Consider the following 13,905-nt stretch of genomic DNA (forward strand, 5'->3'; position numbering starts at 1 on the left):
GATGGGAGCTCCCCCTCTGCAGCCCGGCGGTGCCCAGGGCTGCAGCCGGCCAGACCGCAGCCTCGCAAGCCACCACAGCTCAGCACCCAGCACCAAACAGCCCCTTCCAAGACATCGATCAGGAACAAAGTGGTTCCACCCAACGGAGAAGGACAGCGGGTTTATTCTAGTGCAACGTCCACCGACTTTCACAAAGCACCCTCACCCTCTCCAGCAAGTGAACTCCAGGCTCCTTTCCACCAGCAAGAGCCGGGCTGGGGGCTGCCGGCTGCCGGGGGCTGGTTTGGCTCCGGGTTGAGCTCCGCCGGCTGGCTGGGAGCTAACACCTCCCTGCAAGCCCCCCACGGGGCTGCGCCAGCCTTACGCTGGCAAGGAACAGCCTGCTCGTGTTTACTGGCACCCTTTACATATTTCATTTCTCTTGCCTAGTTTTCTTGGCAAATTCTTGCAGGATGAAGCTGTTTAATAATATTTTCGGCGGCGTGCAGGCTGCTGGAGAAACACAGCCAAAACACTTTCCCTGCCTCTCTGGATTTGCCACTTCGGGCCAGCCTAAGGGAAAGTTATGACCTGAAATCCTGAGCATTTATTTAGCAGTGAGATGGTCTGGTTAACTGCAGGGGATGGAGCGGGGGACTCGAGCTGCCAGGCAGGATGCCGACAGGCGGGCGACAACTGTGTCCCCTCAAAAACAGAGGTGGGAGCTGGTGGGCACCGCTCCATCCCCCCTCCAGGCACAAAGGAGATGTTTGAAGAGCCAGCTACAACCCACAGGGAGAAAGAAGAGAAAGAAATACCTTGGAGACCTCACACTTTGTTGTTTCAAAGCACAGAAGACATGAAAGCGGCGGGGAAGCCCTTGGCCCGAGGCCAACCACAGGCACCTCGTTCTTGGCTCCGAGCACCCGCCCCACGGTGTGTTCGGGATAGTCCATCCTGCCAAGGGGGGAAAAACCCTCCCCAACGTCCCCCACCGCTTGCTCTGCTTTTGGAGCTTTTTCCTAACTCATTTTTTCGGTGGGGCTCTGGAGACGCCCGCTGAAGGTGAAATGGGGATGTGAAGGGGAAACGCTCCCTGGCTAGGGGATCCTGTCCTGTGGGATGTGGGTACGTTCCTGGGACCACGTCCCTAATCCCTAAAAATCTGTCCATCTCCCTGCCGCCACGCAAAGATTCAAGGAAAGGACCGTGCAAAAAGTGCTTTTGGTGCTCTCGGCACCCCGGATGGGCCGGGGATGGGCACACTGCCCTCACGGGCAGAGGCTGCTGCCGCGTCCCCCACCCAGCTGGGACCGCTCAGCCCCCACATCCCTGCCCAATGGGGGAGATTCAGGGGAGGGGGAGCCCTGTTCTTGCTTCACCACTAATTAACAGCCACAATTACCAGCCTGGCCAAGCACTCCCACTAATTGTTGCCTTGCAGTGTTTTGCACCGCAGCTGCTGAATCAAGAGGCGCAGCCTCCTGGGCGAGTCGAAACCCCCTCGTGAGGCGAGGGCTCGGGCGCTGCCGGCCCAGGGGAAACCCCGCAATGCGGGCACGGAGGGGGCGTTTTGCCAAGCCCACCCCATCAGCTGGAAATGCCCCTCCAACCTCACTGAACCAGGTCAGGACCAAAAAAAACAAGGAGCCATTGCCGACACGCCAGCTCCTGCTGCTCCAACGCAACAGCCCTTGAAATAAAGCGTGGGTCTGGTGGGACAGGCTGGACCGAGCCCCGAGAGCGGGGCCGTGCCGGGATGCTGGGCGCAGTGCTGAGGGTGGGGGTCCCGGCAAGACCCCACGAGCTGGGGAAGGGCGATGTTGAGTCCCTTGCAGCCTTAAAGCAAGTGCTCCAGCTGGCTCGTGTCCGCGTGGGCAGCTCCACACCAAGCGCAGAGGCATATTTGGGAAGAGCAGTGATTCCCGGCTGCCCTCTGGGACAGCAAAAGGGGATTTTTCAGGTGCTGCCGCCCGCGGGACTCTCTGCACAGAGGGTGAGAGGGTGCCCTGACTCCCTGTGCCACCAGTCGCCTCGTTATTTGGGGGGGGATTCAGCGCAATCCCAAATCCTCTGCTTTTAATTGAAAGGAGAAGGCTCTGTGCAGCCACGGGTGACTCATTTGCGGGGCACGGGCCGGGCCGCCTCTCCAGCCCGCCTCTCCCTCCGTGAAGTAACTACCGAGACTACTAATAATAGTTAGAAACCAAAAATAGAACTCTTTTTTTTTTTTTTCCCCCCTTCTCTTTTTCAAAAACTCCATCCTCTGAAAATAGCCAGCTGCAATCCAGCGAGTTCAACCACTCCCCTCGGCTTGTCCAAACCCCACTGCCCCAAGGGCTGGGATCGTCCCCGTCCCCGCTCCTGCCCCGGGGGGAAGCACCACCGGCCGCGGCATGCACGCGGGGTGATGCCAAGTCTGGCCGGCGGCTCACCCCGAAACTCATGGAACGGCGGGGGGGGGGGCAGGGGGGGGGGGGGGGGGGGGGAGGGTGGCGGGCGGGGGGACGGCGGGGGAAGGAACGGTCTAGCGCAGGGAACCAGCGAGCAGGTCTTGAGATGCAGCAGTGACAGCAAACGGACAAAGGTGAAGGTGACGAGGAGGCGAGGACGGCAGGGGGTCGCCCCGGATCAGACGGTGCCTCCAGCGCTGGGGAGAGGAGGGAAGGATGGGCTGGGGCGGTGGTGGAGGAAAGCAGAGGAAGGGGCCCCGTGAGACCCCAGCCAGGCGAGGGACTGACCCAGCAGCAGTTCTCTAAGTCATTTGATGGGGCGCTTCCAGCATTTCCATCAAGAAGGTGTCGATCGGCGTGTCGCCTATTAGCTTGAAGAAGAAGAGGTGCTCCAGGCATTTCAGGCCGATGGACCGGAGGGCTGGGAGACGGAGCAAGAGCTTTGCGAACCTGGGGGCAGGAGACATGACATGGTCAGCCATCCCACCGGCAGCCCCGCCTCTGCCCCGATCCCCAAAGCTTCTGTGGCCACTCCTGCTCAGAAGGGCTGGGAGTCAGACACAACCTCTTTTGCTACCAAAGTCATGGGGCTACACTCAGAGCTGTGCAGAGAAATCATTAATTATGTCCCCAGCCTTGAAGGTCAGGCAGCCACGGTGCATATTCACAACAAACATGTGCTGATAGCTGAGCTGGAAGAGTAAAATAAGAAATGAAAGGCCGTCCCCGGACTGGGGTGCACCACTGGCTTCATGCACCCGCCCGAGAAGCTCGTGGGGTCCCTACACCGCAGCCACAGGGAGGAGGCATCACGGGGCCAGCCTTGTCGCAGGCAGTGGTGTAAGCAGCTTCAGCAGGGTCTTTGGTCAGAGAAAAGGGCAAGCAGCCAGGGAGGGGATGGAAGAGATGCCGAGTGAGGTTAGTCGGCTCGGCAATGCCCCTTTCCTGCAGGCACCTGGCACCTCCCAGGCCGCTCCGCCAGCCATCACTAGGGCTGCTTGCTGCCGAGCCCTGGGGGGCTGCTGGCGTAGCAGAAACCCAGCTGACAGCCGGGCTGGAGGCTCCTCGGGGGTGAAGCCAATGGAAGGAGACAAGGGCTTTGACACAAAAGCTGGAAGGAGCGCTGCGAATCAGCTGGGACATGGGGTGCTCCCCTTCTCCCTGCCCAGCGTGGGGCTCCCACGAGCCCGAGCCAAACAAAAGCCCTTTCTCCCCAGCCTGCCCTGCCCAGCAGAGATGCTTGTCAGGTCGCACCCTCGATGCCGATGCCGGCAAGAGCCGACAGGCAGGAGGGGTGCGCAGCTGGGCAGGGGAGAGCCAGGGGGGCTGGGGAGAGCCGACAGCGCTGCAGGAGCTGGCCAGGGTGAAGAACATGAGCCTGAGGGCCAGCCGGCTGTGCCGGGGAAAGTCTGCTGTGTGTTGGGCTCCGAGAGAGGCAGGAGGCTGCGGAGCCAGGAGAAAGTCACCGGCTCCTGCAAGGGTGCTTGGGAGCACCCCGCGGTGCCACCCGGGGTGCCCCCACCCTGCCTGCCCACACCCCAGGGGTGCAGGCAGCAACCCCAGGCGCTGCGGGATATCGCCTCCCCGCTCTCAAAATGGGGGAAAGGCCCTTTAATGGCCAGGGGCACATTTATTTGCTTTTACTGCTGCACAATCAGGGCTTGAAACCAGCCCAGGGAGAAGGGGACTCTCTAGAAAACACACAGATAGAGAGAGACATGCACAAACATACAGATATTATACATGCATGCACACTTCTCTCTCCCTGGGTTTTTTTTTTTTTGCTGAGCTGGCGAGAACGGTGGGAGCAGAGCCAGGAAAAACAAATCAGTCCTACCATCCCATTCAGGAAGTTTCACTTTAAACCAAACCAGATGATGGCTCCAGCCCTCGGATACGTTTAACTGTGAGATAACCAGCCCGCAGCAAAATGTGCCAGGGCTGCGGCCAGGAGGGGAGAAAATAGCCCCGATTCCCCGTGGCTGCTTGGTGTCACGTACGCACCGTGCCCTCCCTGCAGAGGAGCAGGGGCTGGCGCGGGGGGAGCACGGCTGGGTTTCTCCTAGGAATGCCTGCCTCCATCTCGCTGCTGCAGAGAAGTTCCCTTTTGGTGTTTACATGATGCTCGCAAGCTCTCGATGGCCGGGGACTAGGCTAAAGTCATGCACCAAAGGGCATCTGAAGTGGTGGGGAAGCCAAGCGCTCGCCGCAGCGTGGAGCAGGAGAGGGTGCCTGCCACGGGCTCGACCAGGCGCTTGCTCAACCACAGGAAGAACTTGTTTCCAGCCCCAGATGGTGATCACATTGTGCCATAAGACCAGGAGGATGGAGAGAGCTCCTGAGAGCTTTGTTTAGCTCTTGTGCAACTTTGGACTCCCAGCCCACGAGTTAACCCTCCCGAGCCACCTGGGCTTAGTCCACCATTGCCCTGCACCATACAAGAGATGCAGTAAGGTCAGCAATGCCTCTCAGGACAGCCCTAAGCATGCAAAAACCTTTAAGGTCACCAAGGAAGGGTGTGAGGATCACACAAGGAGGTCCCCAGCCCAAGGTCATTCAAAGCCAGTGAGAGATCAAACTCCAGAGCCCCTGGTGCAGGCTACTGAACCCAAAATGCTCCCTTACACATTGCTGATCATTGAGATAGAGCCCTGGGGAACTGATTTTGACTGGTGGCTCAGTGACTTTGCTCAGTCATGCACAGCGGCTTCGTGGTGGTTTGGTCGATGAAGAGCGGGGCTGTCCCCATGCCAGCCCCCTGCCCAGCCCCACCCCAGCCTGCGGCAGCGAGCAGCGGCGTGCGAGGGCAGCACGACTCAGCTGCAGACACTGGATGCCTGTGCGAAGCAAAGAGTTCATCCTGCTGGGGGAATAATCCAAGAGAGCTGCTGGCCACGATTCCCAACGCAGCTCTCCTTGTGCCAGGTATGGCTGGCTGCTCGTTGTGAGCCCCAAGGGAAGCAGAGCTCTTCTGAAACACCAGAACAGCCAAAGTCCAGGGTCTGGGTCTGGATTTGCTTAGGAACTGCAATTTAATAACGCTTTTTGGAAGAGGAGTCAGCTTGAGAGTTGGCCTGGGGTCCACATAAACCACCCGGGGGAGGAGAGGTAATCACCCCTGCTCCGTGCACCGTGCTCATCCCCCACTTCCCTCCTCACCACAAAGCCAAACACACCCAACAGTACCTCCATCCCAACTCTCCCCGCCACAAGCCAACCATGAACATCCAAGCAGCCCATTTACAATGTGTCTTTTTTCATCTGCCAGCACATTGGTACCCAAAGGGGGGGAAAACAAGTCCAATATTACTTCTGAGGGCATGATCTGCCCACTGCGTTCATTGCTGTAACAGCATCCTTTATTTTTTTTAACCATCCAGACACGCAAGACCAGGAATGCAGGTGAGATGCAAATCCCAGTTGCTTGGGCTGTTTTTCCCAATATTCACGCCTCAGCAGCGATATGCACCAGCAGCAGTTTCCAGAGCTTTGCTTGGTTTCTCAAATGACTGTCAGTAACTTAACTGGCAGTTGCCAGCTTCAGGCTGTAACTGGGAAAATGCGCCCACTCAGCTCCAGAGCAGTCCAGGAAAACATTCCTAATTCCCCCTCCCATTCCCAGCTGGATTGGGGGAGGCGGGGAGGGGAGAAAAGAGCATCAATTGAGGCTTTCACTTCCCAGTAATGATGCTCATCTGCCACTGAAAATTAACTCCGTGTGCGTCTTATTTTCGCTGTGGTTTGCTCTCCGTGGTTGCCAAAAGGGAAATGATACCCCTTCCCCCATGTGCTCATCCCACTGCTGTGGCCGCTGGAGCCGGGGCTCCTCAGGTCTCAGCACCGCCGTTACTGCCCAGCCTTGTCCTGGCTGCGTTACGTTTACTGGCATGGGAATAAAGAGCTCTCTGCACTTCACAGGGGGATTTTCTAAGGACGTTCACAGCTGAAGCAGGTAGAAATGAGTGGTTTTCTCTGCAGAGAACTGTTCACTCCCAGAAGATGTGGGAACAGAGAGCCCTAAATGGAAGGGACCCAGCATCCGTACACTGCAGGTGCAGCGACCCCGGGGACGGCACCTGGACCCTGTCCTGGGCTGCAGCACCCTTTGCACCGGCTGCAGCACCCATTGCACGGGGCTTTGCAGGGGCGCGAGGCTGCAGGAGGACAGGGCACAGCCAGCAACTCACCTCCCGGGCTGGTCGGGGTATTTGTGTTTGCAGTATGCCTCTAGCGACGCGTACACCTTCTCCCGTAACGCCTCCACTTCAGCCGGGTTGGAGAGACCTTTCGAGTCTGGAAGGCAACGAAAGGACCATCAGCCAAAAAACCTCCAGGCTTTCCAGGCAGGCACGGACCCCCCTGTACACACCCCCCAGGATGCACAGCCCCCTCCATCCCTCCTTGCACCACCAGACCAGGGCACAGCATGGATGTGGGGTCTGAACCCCAGGAATTTGGGGCAGTACCTAACACCTCCTGGGGAGCGTTCAAGCCCTGCAAGGTTTGCCCTGTGACTACAGATCTGTTTTACCATATCTGTTGGGGTACCTCATACCCCAACCCCAACCATTTTGGCTCATTCCAGTGGTCACAGACCCTCACGAAAAGGGTTTAAGTCCTGGGCTGGTGGGATTTCTCCCTCCAGCACGAAGCACTGCGGCAGGGCTAAACGAAAAGCCCTCGCTCTGGCAGGTCCCCCACAATGCGATGAGGATCTGTTTTTAGTAGGGTGAAAGGGACAGTCAAGCAATCGATATCCCCGAGCACATGCGCCACGGGAACCTCTCCAGATTCCCCTTCTTCTACCATATACGGCTAATCCCAAATTACAGACAATAAATTACTGGTGATTACAAGGGGGGGGGATAAGTCAAGCAGAAAAACAAACTTAAGAAACAGCAATAAACCCTGCTGAAATGCCCTGGCCTGTGTTCGGTGGGAAAGGCCAGGGAAAGAGCTTTGCTTGGGCACAAACCATGCTCCTACGAGGGCAGGGAGGGGAAGGGGTGGCCACAGTTGTGGAGGTCCACCCTTGTCTGCCATCTGCTTTTGCTCTGGACTGACCCATTCTAAAATACAGAGAACCCCCCAACAGATCTGTACAGGCATCTGCAAGCTGGCAGTCTATCTCCTGCTGCAGCAGGGCTTTGGTCTCTGAAACGCCGGAGACAACCCCAGGCACTGAACCTTCTTCTTCCTTTGGGCAGCTGGGGCCAAGGGGGAAAAGCAAGCAGCGTGAAGCCTCCTGGAGTCTGTAAAACTAAGCAAGCTGCAGACAAAAAATAAAGTTCTTGCGTATTTTATGAGCATGTTTCATGCCTTTCACCCTCTCCAGGTCTGCAGAGGGCTTTTCCAGAAATGCCATTAATAAAAGCCCTTGGATGTTGAGATCGAGAAACAGAGGACAATAATGTCCATGCTCTAACTTTGCTCTAATCCATACTTTTGTCTTAAAGGATATCTAGATTCATTTTTGCTCCTATTCAGGGACAACTCCTTTTCTACACTACATCTTTCTTTTTACAGAGTTGGCTGAAACACTGAAAATAGGAAGACTGGGTACGTTGATCAAGCCAAAGCCTCTCAAGCTCAGCAGAGAACTCAGCCCATCAGTAGGAGTCAGCTCCAAAAGCAGCATTCGCCATCTCCTCAGATGATCGCAGCCAAGTCCCGGCCCTGCATGGAGAATATTTTGGACCGTGAACCACGCTGCCCTCTACGAAGGGGAAAACGCCTTAGAAAGGGAGGCCTGGAGAGCAACCCTGGGCACAGAACCAGATCCATCCCTGATCTGCAAAGGACATGCTTGTAAGGTGACAGATGCATGTGCAGCACTTAATTTGACTTTCATTCTTGCCTCTCTTCCTTCTTGCCCTGTCCTCGGGAGTCGGGTGCCCTCAGTTATTTGCAATGGAGCTTTATAGGTAAGAAAAGGAGCCAAAAGGACACAGCATCAACCAAGAGAGGACAGGAGAGAAGTAAGGGCATGTACCGGGGTTGAAGAGGACAATGGCTCGCAGGCAGCCTAGCTCTGTCTTGTCCATCTGCATGTCTCGCATTTTTGACACGAGTTCTGTCAGTACTCTGCAAAGGACACAGAAATCACAGATGTCAGCGTTAAAAAGAAATGAAAAAACACCCCGGTGTCAGACCCAGAGAGAGGTCTTCTGGTGCATGGTTAATGAAGTCATGGGACAGTGCTCGCTCATACCAGCTGAGGATATGCCCTCATTTTCCTCCTGTATCAAAAATAGCTCATTAGGAACATCAATAGTTTCTGTGAGATACAACAGGGACCATAAAAACTGGCTTCATACATTCACTGAGGGGCTTTGGCACCTGAGAAAGCTGCCTAAAAATAAAAAATAATAATATAAAAAAAACCCCAACAGGTATCTAAAAGCAATTTCCTCTGCCGGTAATTTTTATTACTCCCTTTGCTCTTACTGCAGGTGCCGGTCTTGAAATATTTTCCACTGATTGCCCAGTTTTTCATGTTAGATCCTGCAGTGAAGTCATGATCTTGCACTTATGACCTCACAGGAAACAAATGATGTCACCCAGGTCCAAAGAACAATTTCCTTGCAAAGGTAAGAAGCAAAGGTGATTTGGTTTCAACTAAGCCATATCAAGATGAGTCCTGGGCAGAGAAATAAGAAAAATAATAATAAAAAAAACCCCAACAGGTATCTAAAAGCAATTTCCTCTGCCGGTAATTTTTATTACTCCCTTTGCTCTTACTGCAGGTGCCGGTCTTGAAATATTTTCCACTGATTGCCCAGTTTTTCATGTTAGATCCTGCAGTGAAGTCATGATCTTGCACTTATGACCTCACAGGAAACAAATGATGTCACCCAGGTCCAAAGAACAATTTCCTTGCAAAGGTAAGAAGCAAAGGTGATTTGGTTTCAACTAAGCCATATCAAGATGAGTCCTGGGCAGAGAAATAAGCCACAATTTAAGCAGCGTCCGGAGCCACACTGTGGGTCAAACACCCTGGAAGTCTGGCTTTAAAACACTTTCCCAAAGCACGAGATTAAAGAGCCCTCGGGATACGCATGTGGAACCTGCTGGGTATTTTTGGTGGTTTTTCATTGTGAAAATAAAATCACGTCTTGCTCCAATTAAAGATGAAAAGAAACAAAAGAGTGGCCTCCTTGTAACATTAGAAGGCATCTGGGCCCCATGAAAGAGGCTTTGATTTGCACTGGGCAGCCCTCTCCCTGACTATTGCGGGCTGTTGGTTTCTGCAGGTTTAAGAGGAGGGATTTAAAGTCATTGCCTGCAGCAAAGACCATGACATTTCCATGCACGCTGTGGGATGGACACGCCTCAGCCTGGGCTCCTCCAACCACGAACCCCATATGCCAACGCATCTCCATCCGACCCCTCAAGCAGGTTGCAACGCCGGGAACGGAGGCAGACCGGTGCGGAGACAGAGACGGGGATGTCTAGGCAAGGTGGCCTGAGATGCGTTCCCCACCATCCATCCCTCCCTCTGCCCACCTGTCAAAGATGGCCCCGACGCCAGCACTGTGCGCGCTGTTCCGGTGCACGTGGAGCCCGGTGGCTAAGAGGATCCCGTCTTTCACGGCTATGGAGCGGTGGGAGAAGGAGGCGATTAGGAGCTCATTCCACCCTGGGGAGGAGAAAACAACCAAGGCCGCAGGTTAGAGCCACGGGGTCCTCAGTGGGTTCGGGAATCGGCAACGTCACCTCCCCGGTGCTAAAAAGAGAGGAGGAAACCGCTCAAGAACCGCCTTTGCTAGAGTAACAAGGCTGGATATGGGAAGGGAGGGGGGAGCTAACCCTTTCTTGGATGTCAGGGAAGGAAAAAACCATTAAGGAACAAATGCACTAAAAATATAACGCTAATAAGGGAAGCAGTTTCCTCTATAAACCTTGCAGGCACCAGAGCAAACAGCTCTCTGCCCTGCTCCTCTCACTGTGAACCTACGAGTGGGTGTGGAGCCCTGCGTTCCCCCTCTGACCTTATACTCCGTGCCCCTGAGCAGTTAAAGACCTATTAACACTTTATATCAGCTAATTGGGCTCATTTTCAGGCCATAATGGGGCACAAAAGTTCATTCACCATTATTCAGCTGTGTAAATCGGGACCATGAAAACTCTTGCTTGCAGGTTTGCTGCTTCTGCCATATAAATACTGGAAGGAATTGCCTCTCCTCTTACCTGCCGCTGTACAGGGACGTCCCACGTCCATGACTGCTCCTCTAACAGCTTTCCATAAATGCTTGGAAATCAGCTTTTGTCTTATTAGTTACTGGACATGCTACTTCAGGAGATAGGAAAACACATCCTCTGAGCCCGGACACCACTGGAGCAGTCTGGGCTAGTTACAAATGGGGAAGGGAAGGGAGATGCCACCTCCCTCCCCGCCTTCCAGCTCCCCTTCCTAATTTAACACGTCTTCAAATTCTTAAATCGGCTACCAGCTGAGTTCAAGAATGCCCAAAACAAACCCGTAACAAGAAGAAATGCTGTAAAGTTTTGAAGGGTGGAAATTTTGGTGACTTTGAACCAGGAGAGGCATCTCCAATAAAACAAGATGGGTCTTCTGCAACCCTGGGGAGTCTCACGCTCATCACGTAGCTGATTTACCCGGCCTGAATGTGTTCTGGTGTCCAGAACACAGGGCTCCTTGGCAGGGTCCAGAAATGTCAGGATATTCGATTTTATTTTTTTTTCCCAGGCCGGGAAAGCAATGCAACAACATCCTTCACCTCCTCTCCCGCCACAGAAACATGTCTTTTCTCGCTGACTGGAATAAATACAACGTCCACGTGTGCTGTATTTACCTACTGTTGCAGAGATGGGTTATGCCATTAGAAATGTTGACAAGGAATAAAGTTCACTCTTCCCTAAGTGGCCACAGGATGTTTCCACCCCAACCATGGGAACGTTTATTTGGCTATTTACTGGGCGAGGCCTGGCACTTGCAGAGGGATTGCAACACTGAAACCCAAGGAGGACGGAGGAGAAGACGTGGGACTGCACCAGGAGCCCGCAGGAACCGTGCTCCGTGGCTGAAGAGGACCTCCCAGAGCCAGACCCACAGAAAGGTGCCGTGGGTGCCTCCCACCAGCCGTCACAGGCAGACCCACAGCAACTCCACACGCAGCCCCAACCAACAGGAACCAGAGCTGGTTCACAACGTCCCTCCACGGCACCGGCTTTCACAGCTCTGCCCTGACTCTCGGCCATCACCCAACATCCCTCTGCCGCGGCTCCGCACAGCCCCAGCGGCGCCGAATCCAGCCTCCGGCTTGCCAAGAATCCGTGAAAGTGGTGAGGCTGCGGGGTGCCACCAATATGTGTGCTGGGCTTATTCCAGCTAAGGACCGCTGGATTAATCAGCACCCTTCAGCTGAATTATTCCCATTTAGAGCTGGGATGTTTCGGCTGAAATGGGGAACCTGTTTCTACCCGGTGCTTTCACCAGAGCATCCCCAAAGAGCTGACAAGATAAAGCAGCAAGCAGGAAAAATTAGGTATAACCACAGGCAGCAAACCTGAGTTAGAGATCAAACAAGTCTACCCAAAGAGTTTTGCATTTCAGCCCAAGCTCTCGAGAAGCAGAGCAGATTTCTTTGATTCTTGCGACTCCTTTCTCATCAAACAAGGTGGCTGCAGCCTCCGGGGATGCTTTGGCTCCTCTGGGGTAGGGAAGGCACCTGGCAGCGTAGTGACCATCATGTTAATCCATCTCACTACCAAGTTTCCCCACCAGCCCTATAGAATGAACTGCAGCTGCAGAGATGTAGTGCTCAGCATCCTTTGCCAGGCTGGCCTCGATGCAGAGAAAACATCAGGTTATTCCCGTCTCAGCCATAGCAAGCTTGGAAACAACAAAACCCAGGGAAAACAGGCTTAAAAAGTTGGGTCTCCTCCTCCAAAAAGCTCAGAGAGGGAAGATTTTTAAGTGATTCAGGATTAGAGGAAAGCTACTGCTGGCCCATCCAGCAGCGCTCCTCCAAAGACGTGTGCTCCACTTAATTTTGCCTCCAAGGATGCACGACTGAACCTGACTGATGCTCTTAGCTACATTTTAATACTTAAATATTTCATGGGCAGGTGTTCTCAGCAGGCCGCTCTCCCCACTCAGTAATAGATAGAGCAACTAGTTAAAAGACTTGGGGGAGGTTATCTGAGGCCCTGACAGAGATGCTTGGAGCAGGGAGCCCATCGGAGCCGCTCCGGGTGCTGAGCCCACCTTACGGCCATGGGGTTAGAGCCACCATGAAATCTGGGATGCGATGGGGTCTGCAGCCCCCCATCCTACCCCGTGGAGTGGCCCCTCCAGCATGCCAGCTCGAAGCTGGTCATAACAAGCACCAGCACAAAGGAGAGAACGTCAGGTCAGAAAGTCTCCAGTTCAGCTTTCATTAGCCTTCTTCTAAAGAGAAAGGAAAACCTTGAACTGTTGTTGCGGGTTTTGTTTCCATTTCACAAAAGAAAAAGGCAGCTTTTTGTCTGAATCCAGTTCTTCCCTGCAATATTTGCAGAAAGCCCTCAAAGATTTCTATAGAGATGCTTCCCCTCCTCATCCACTCTCACAAGAGCCTCTAGAGACCCTCTTCAAAAATACACTTTTTGTATTTTCCAGAGAGGGCTGTGAGCCAGCTCTGGCAATGCTCACACCCATGGAAAAATGAGAGAAGCACCTTCACCAAAGGGCTAGCAGGAGCCGGCCAGGGAGGGCATGGGACTTGGCCAAGTCTGCAGCAAGAATAAAACCCCCAAATTCTCCATTCCCAGACTACTGCTGTAACCACTAGATGAATGTGACTATAAAAATCTCCTTTCAGTAATATAAGAAGAGTGGAAAACCTACACCAGTAAACGGTGTGACTTGATCGCCCAGAAACCACTGAGGTCAAGGATTTCGGAGAGGTTGCAAGAGGGACTGGGTATTTGTATGTAGGCCCAAGGTACGCAGTTACACTGGCTGACAGTCAATAAAAAATTCCAGAAAGTATTAAGATTCATGCATTTGGGCTACAGTCAGCCATATTAAACAGAATGACAGCTAGGGTTTGTGTGGCGGGAAGGGGGAAACACCAATCCCATCATCTTCCTACTCTGGAGCCCTTACACCTTCTCCTGAAGCAACCTTGGACCTGAAGGAGTTCTGGCAGTTCCTACGTTTTGTGTTGCAGTGAATACTTTGCACTTGGTTCTTAAAGCACTTTCCTGCCCAATTTCATGGGCATTTATTTTGGGGCATACACTTTCTACAGTAAGAAGCCAGAACGCTGCCATCAAGGTGGATCAGCGGTGTCTCATCTACAGAGGCCATTAACCCGAGGCCAGAAGAGTGTAGAGAGAGGAACACACACCCCTGGCAGGGTTTTCCTCTCTTGAATTCCCTACAAAAGTGCATTTTGGGGAAACAAGAGGAACTTTTAAAACTACCAGGGACTTCAGAGTCCTTGGCTTGCTGGGGTTTGGCTGC

General features: G+C 53.8%; 1 protein-coding gene across 1 annotated transcript in view; it reads right to left on the minus strand.

Annotated features, from left to right (window-relative positions):
- Positions 1–2,542: 2,542 nt before the first annotated feature.
- The window catches only part of RXRA (retinoid X receptor alpha), a 127,734-nt gene continuing 116,371 nt past the window's right edge, over positions 2,543–13,905 (minus strand). Inside the window, 4 exon segments of the mRNA XM_009280637.1 lie at positions 2,543–2,882; positions 6,620–6,725; positions 8,425–8,516; positions 9,939–10,071. Of these exon segments, the coding sequence (XP_009278912.1) occupies positions 2,735–2,882; positions 6,620–6,725; positions 8,425–8,516; positions 9,939–10,071 (479 nt within the window). The 3' untranslated portion in view covers positions 2,543–2,734.

The sequence above is a fragment of the Aptenodytes forsteri genome, unplaced genomic scaffold (genome assembly GCF_000699145.1).
Source record: "Aptenodytes forsteri isolate BGI_AS27 unplaced genomic scaffold, ASM69914v1 Scaffold68, whole genome shotgun sequence".
Lineage (NCBI taxonomy): Eukaryota > Metazoa > Chordata > Aves > Sphenisciformes > Spheniscidae > Aptenodytes > Aptenodytes forsteri.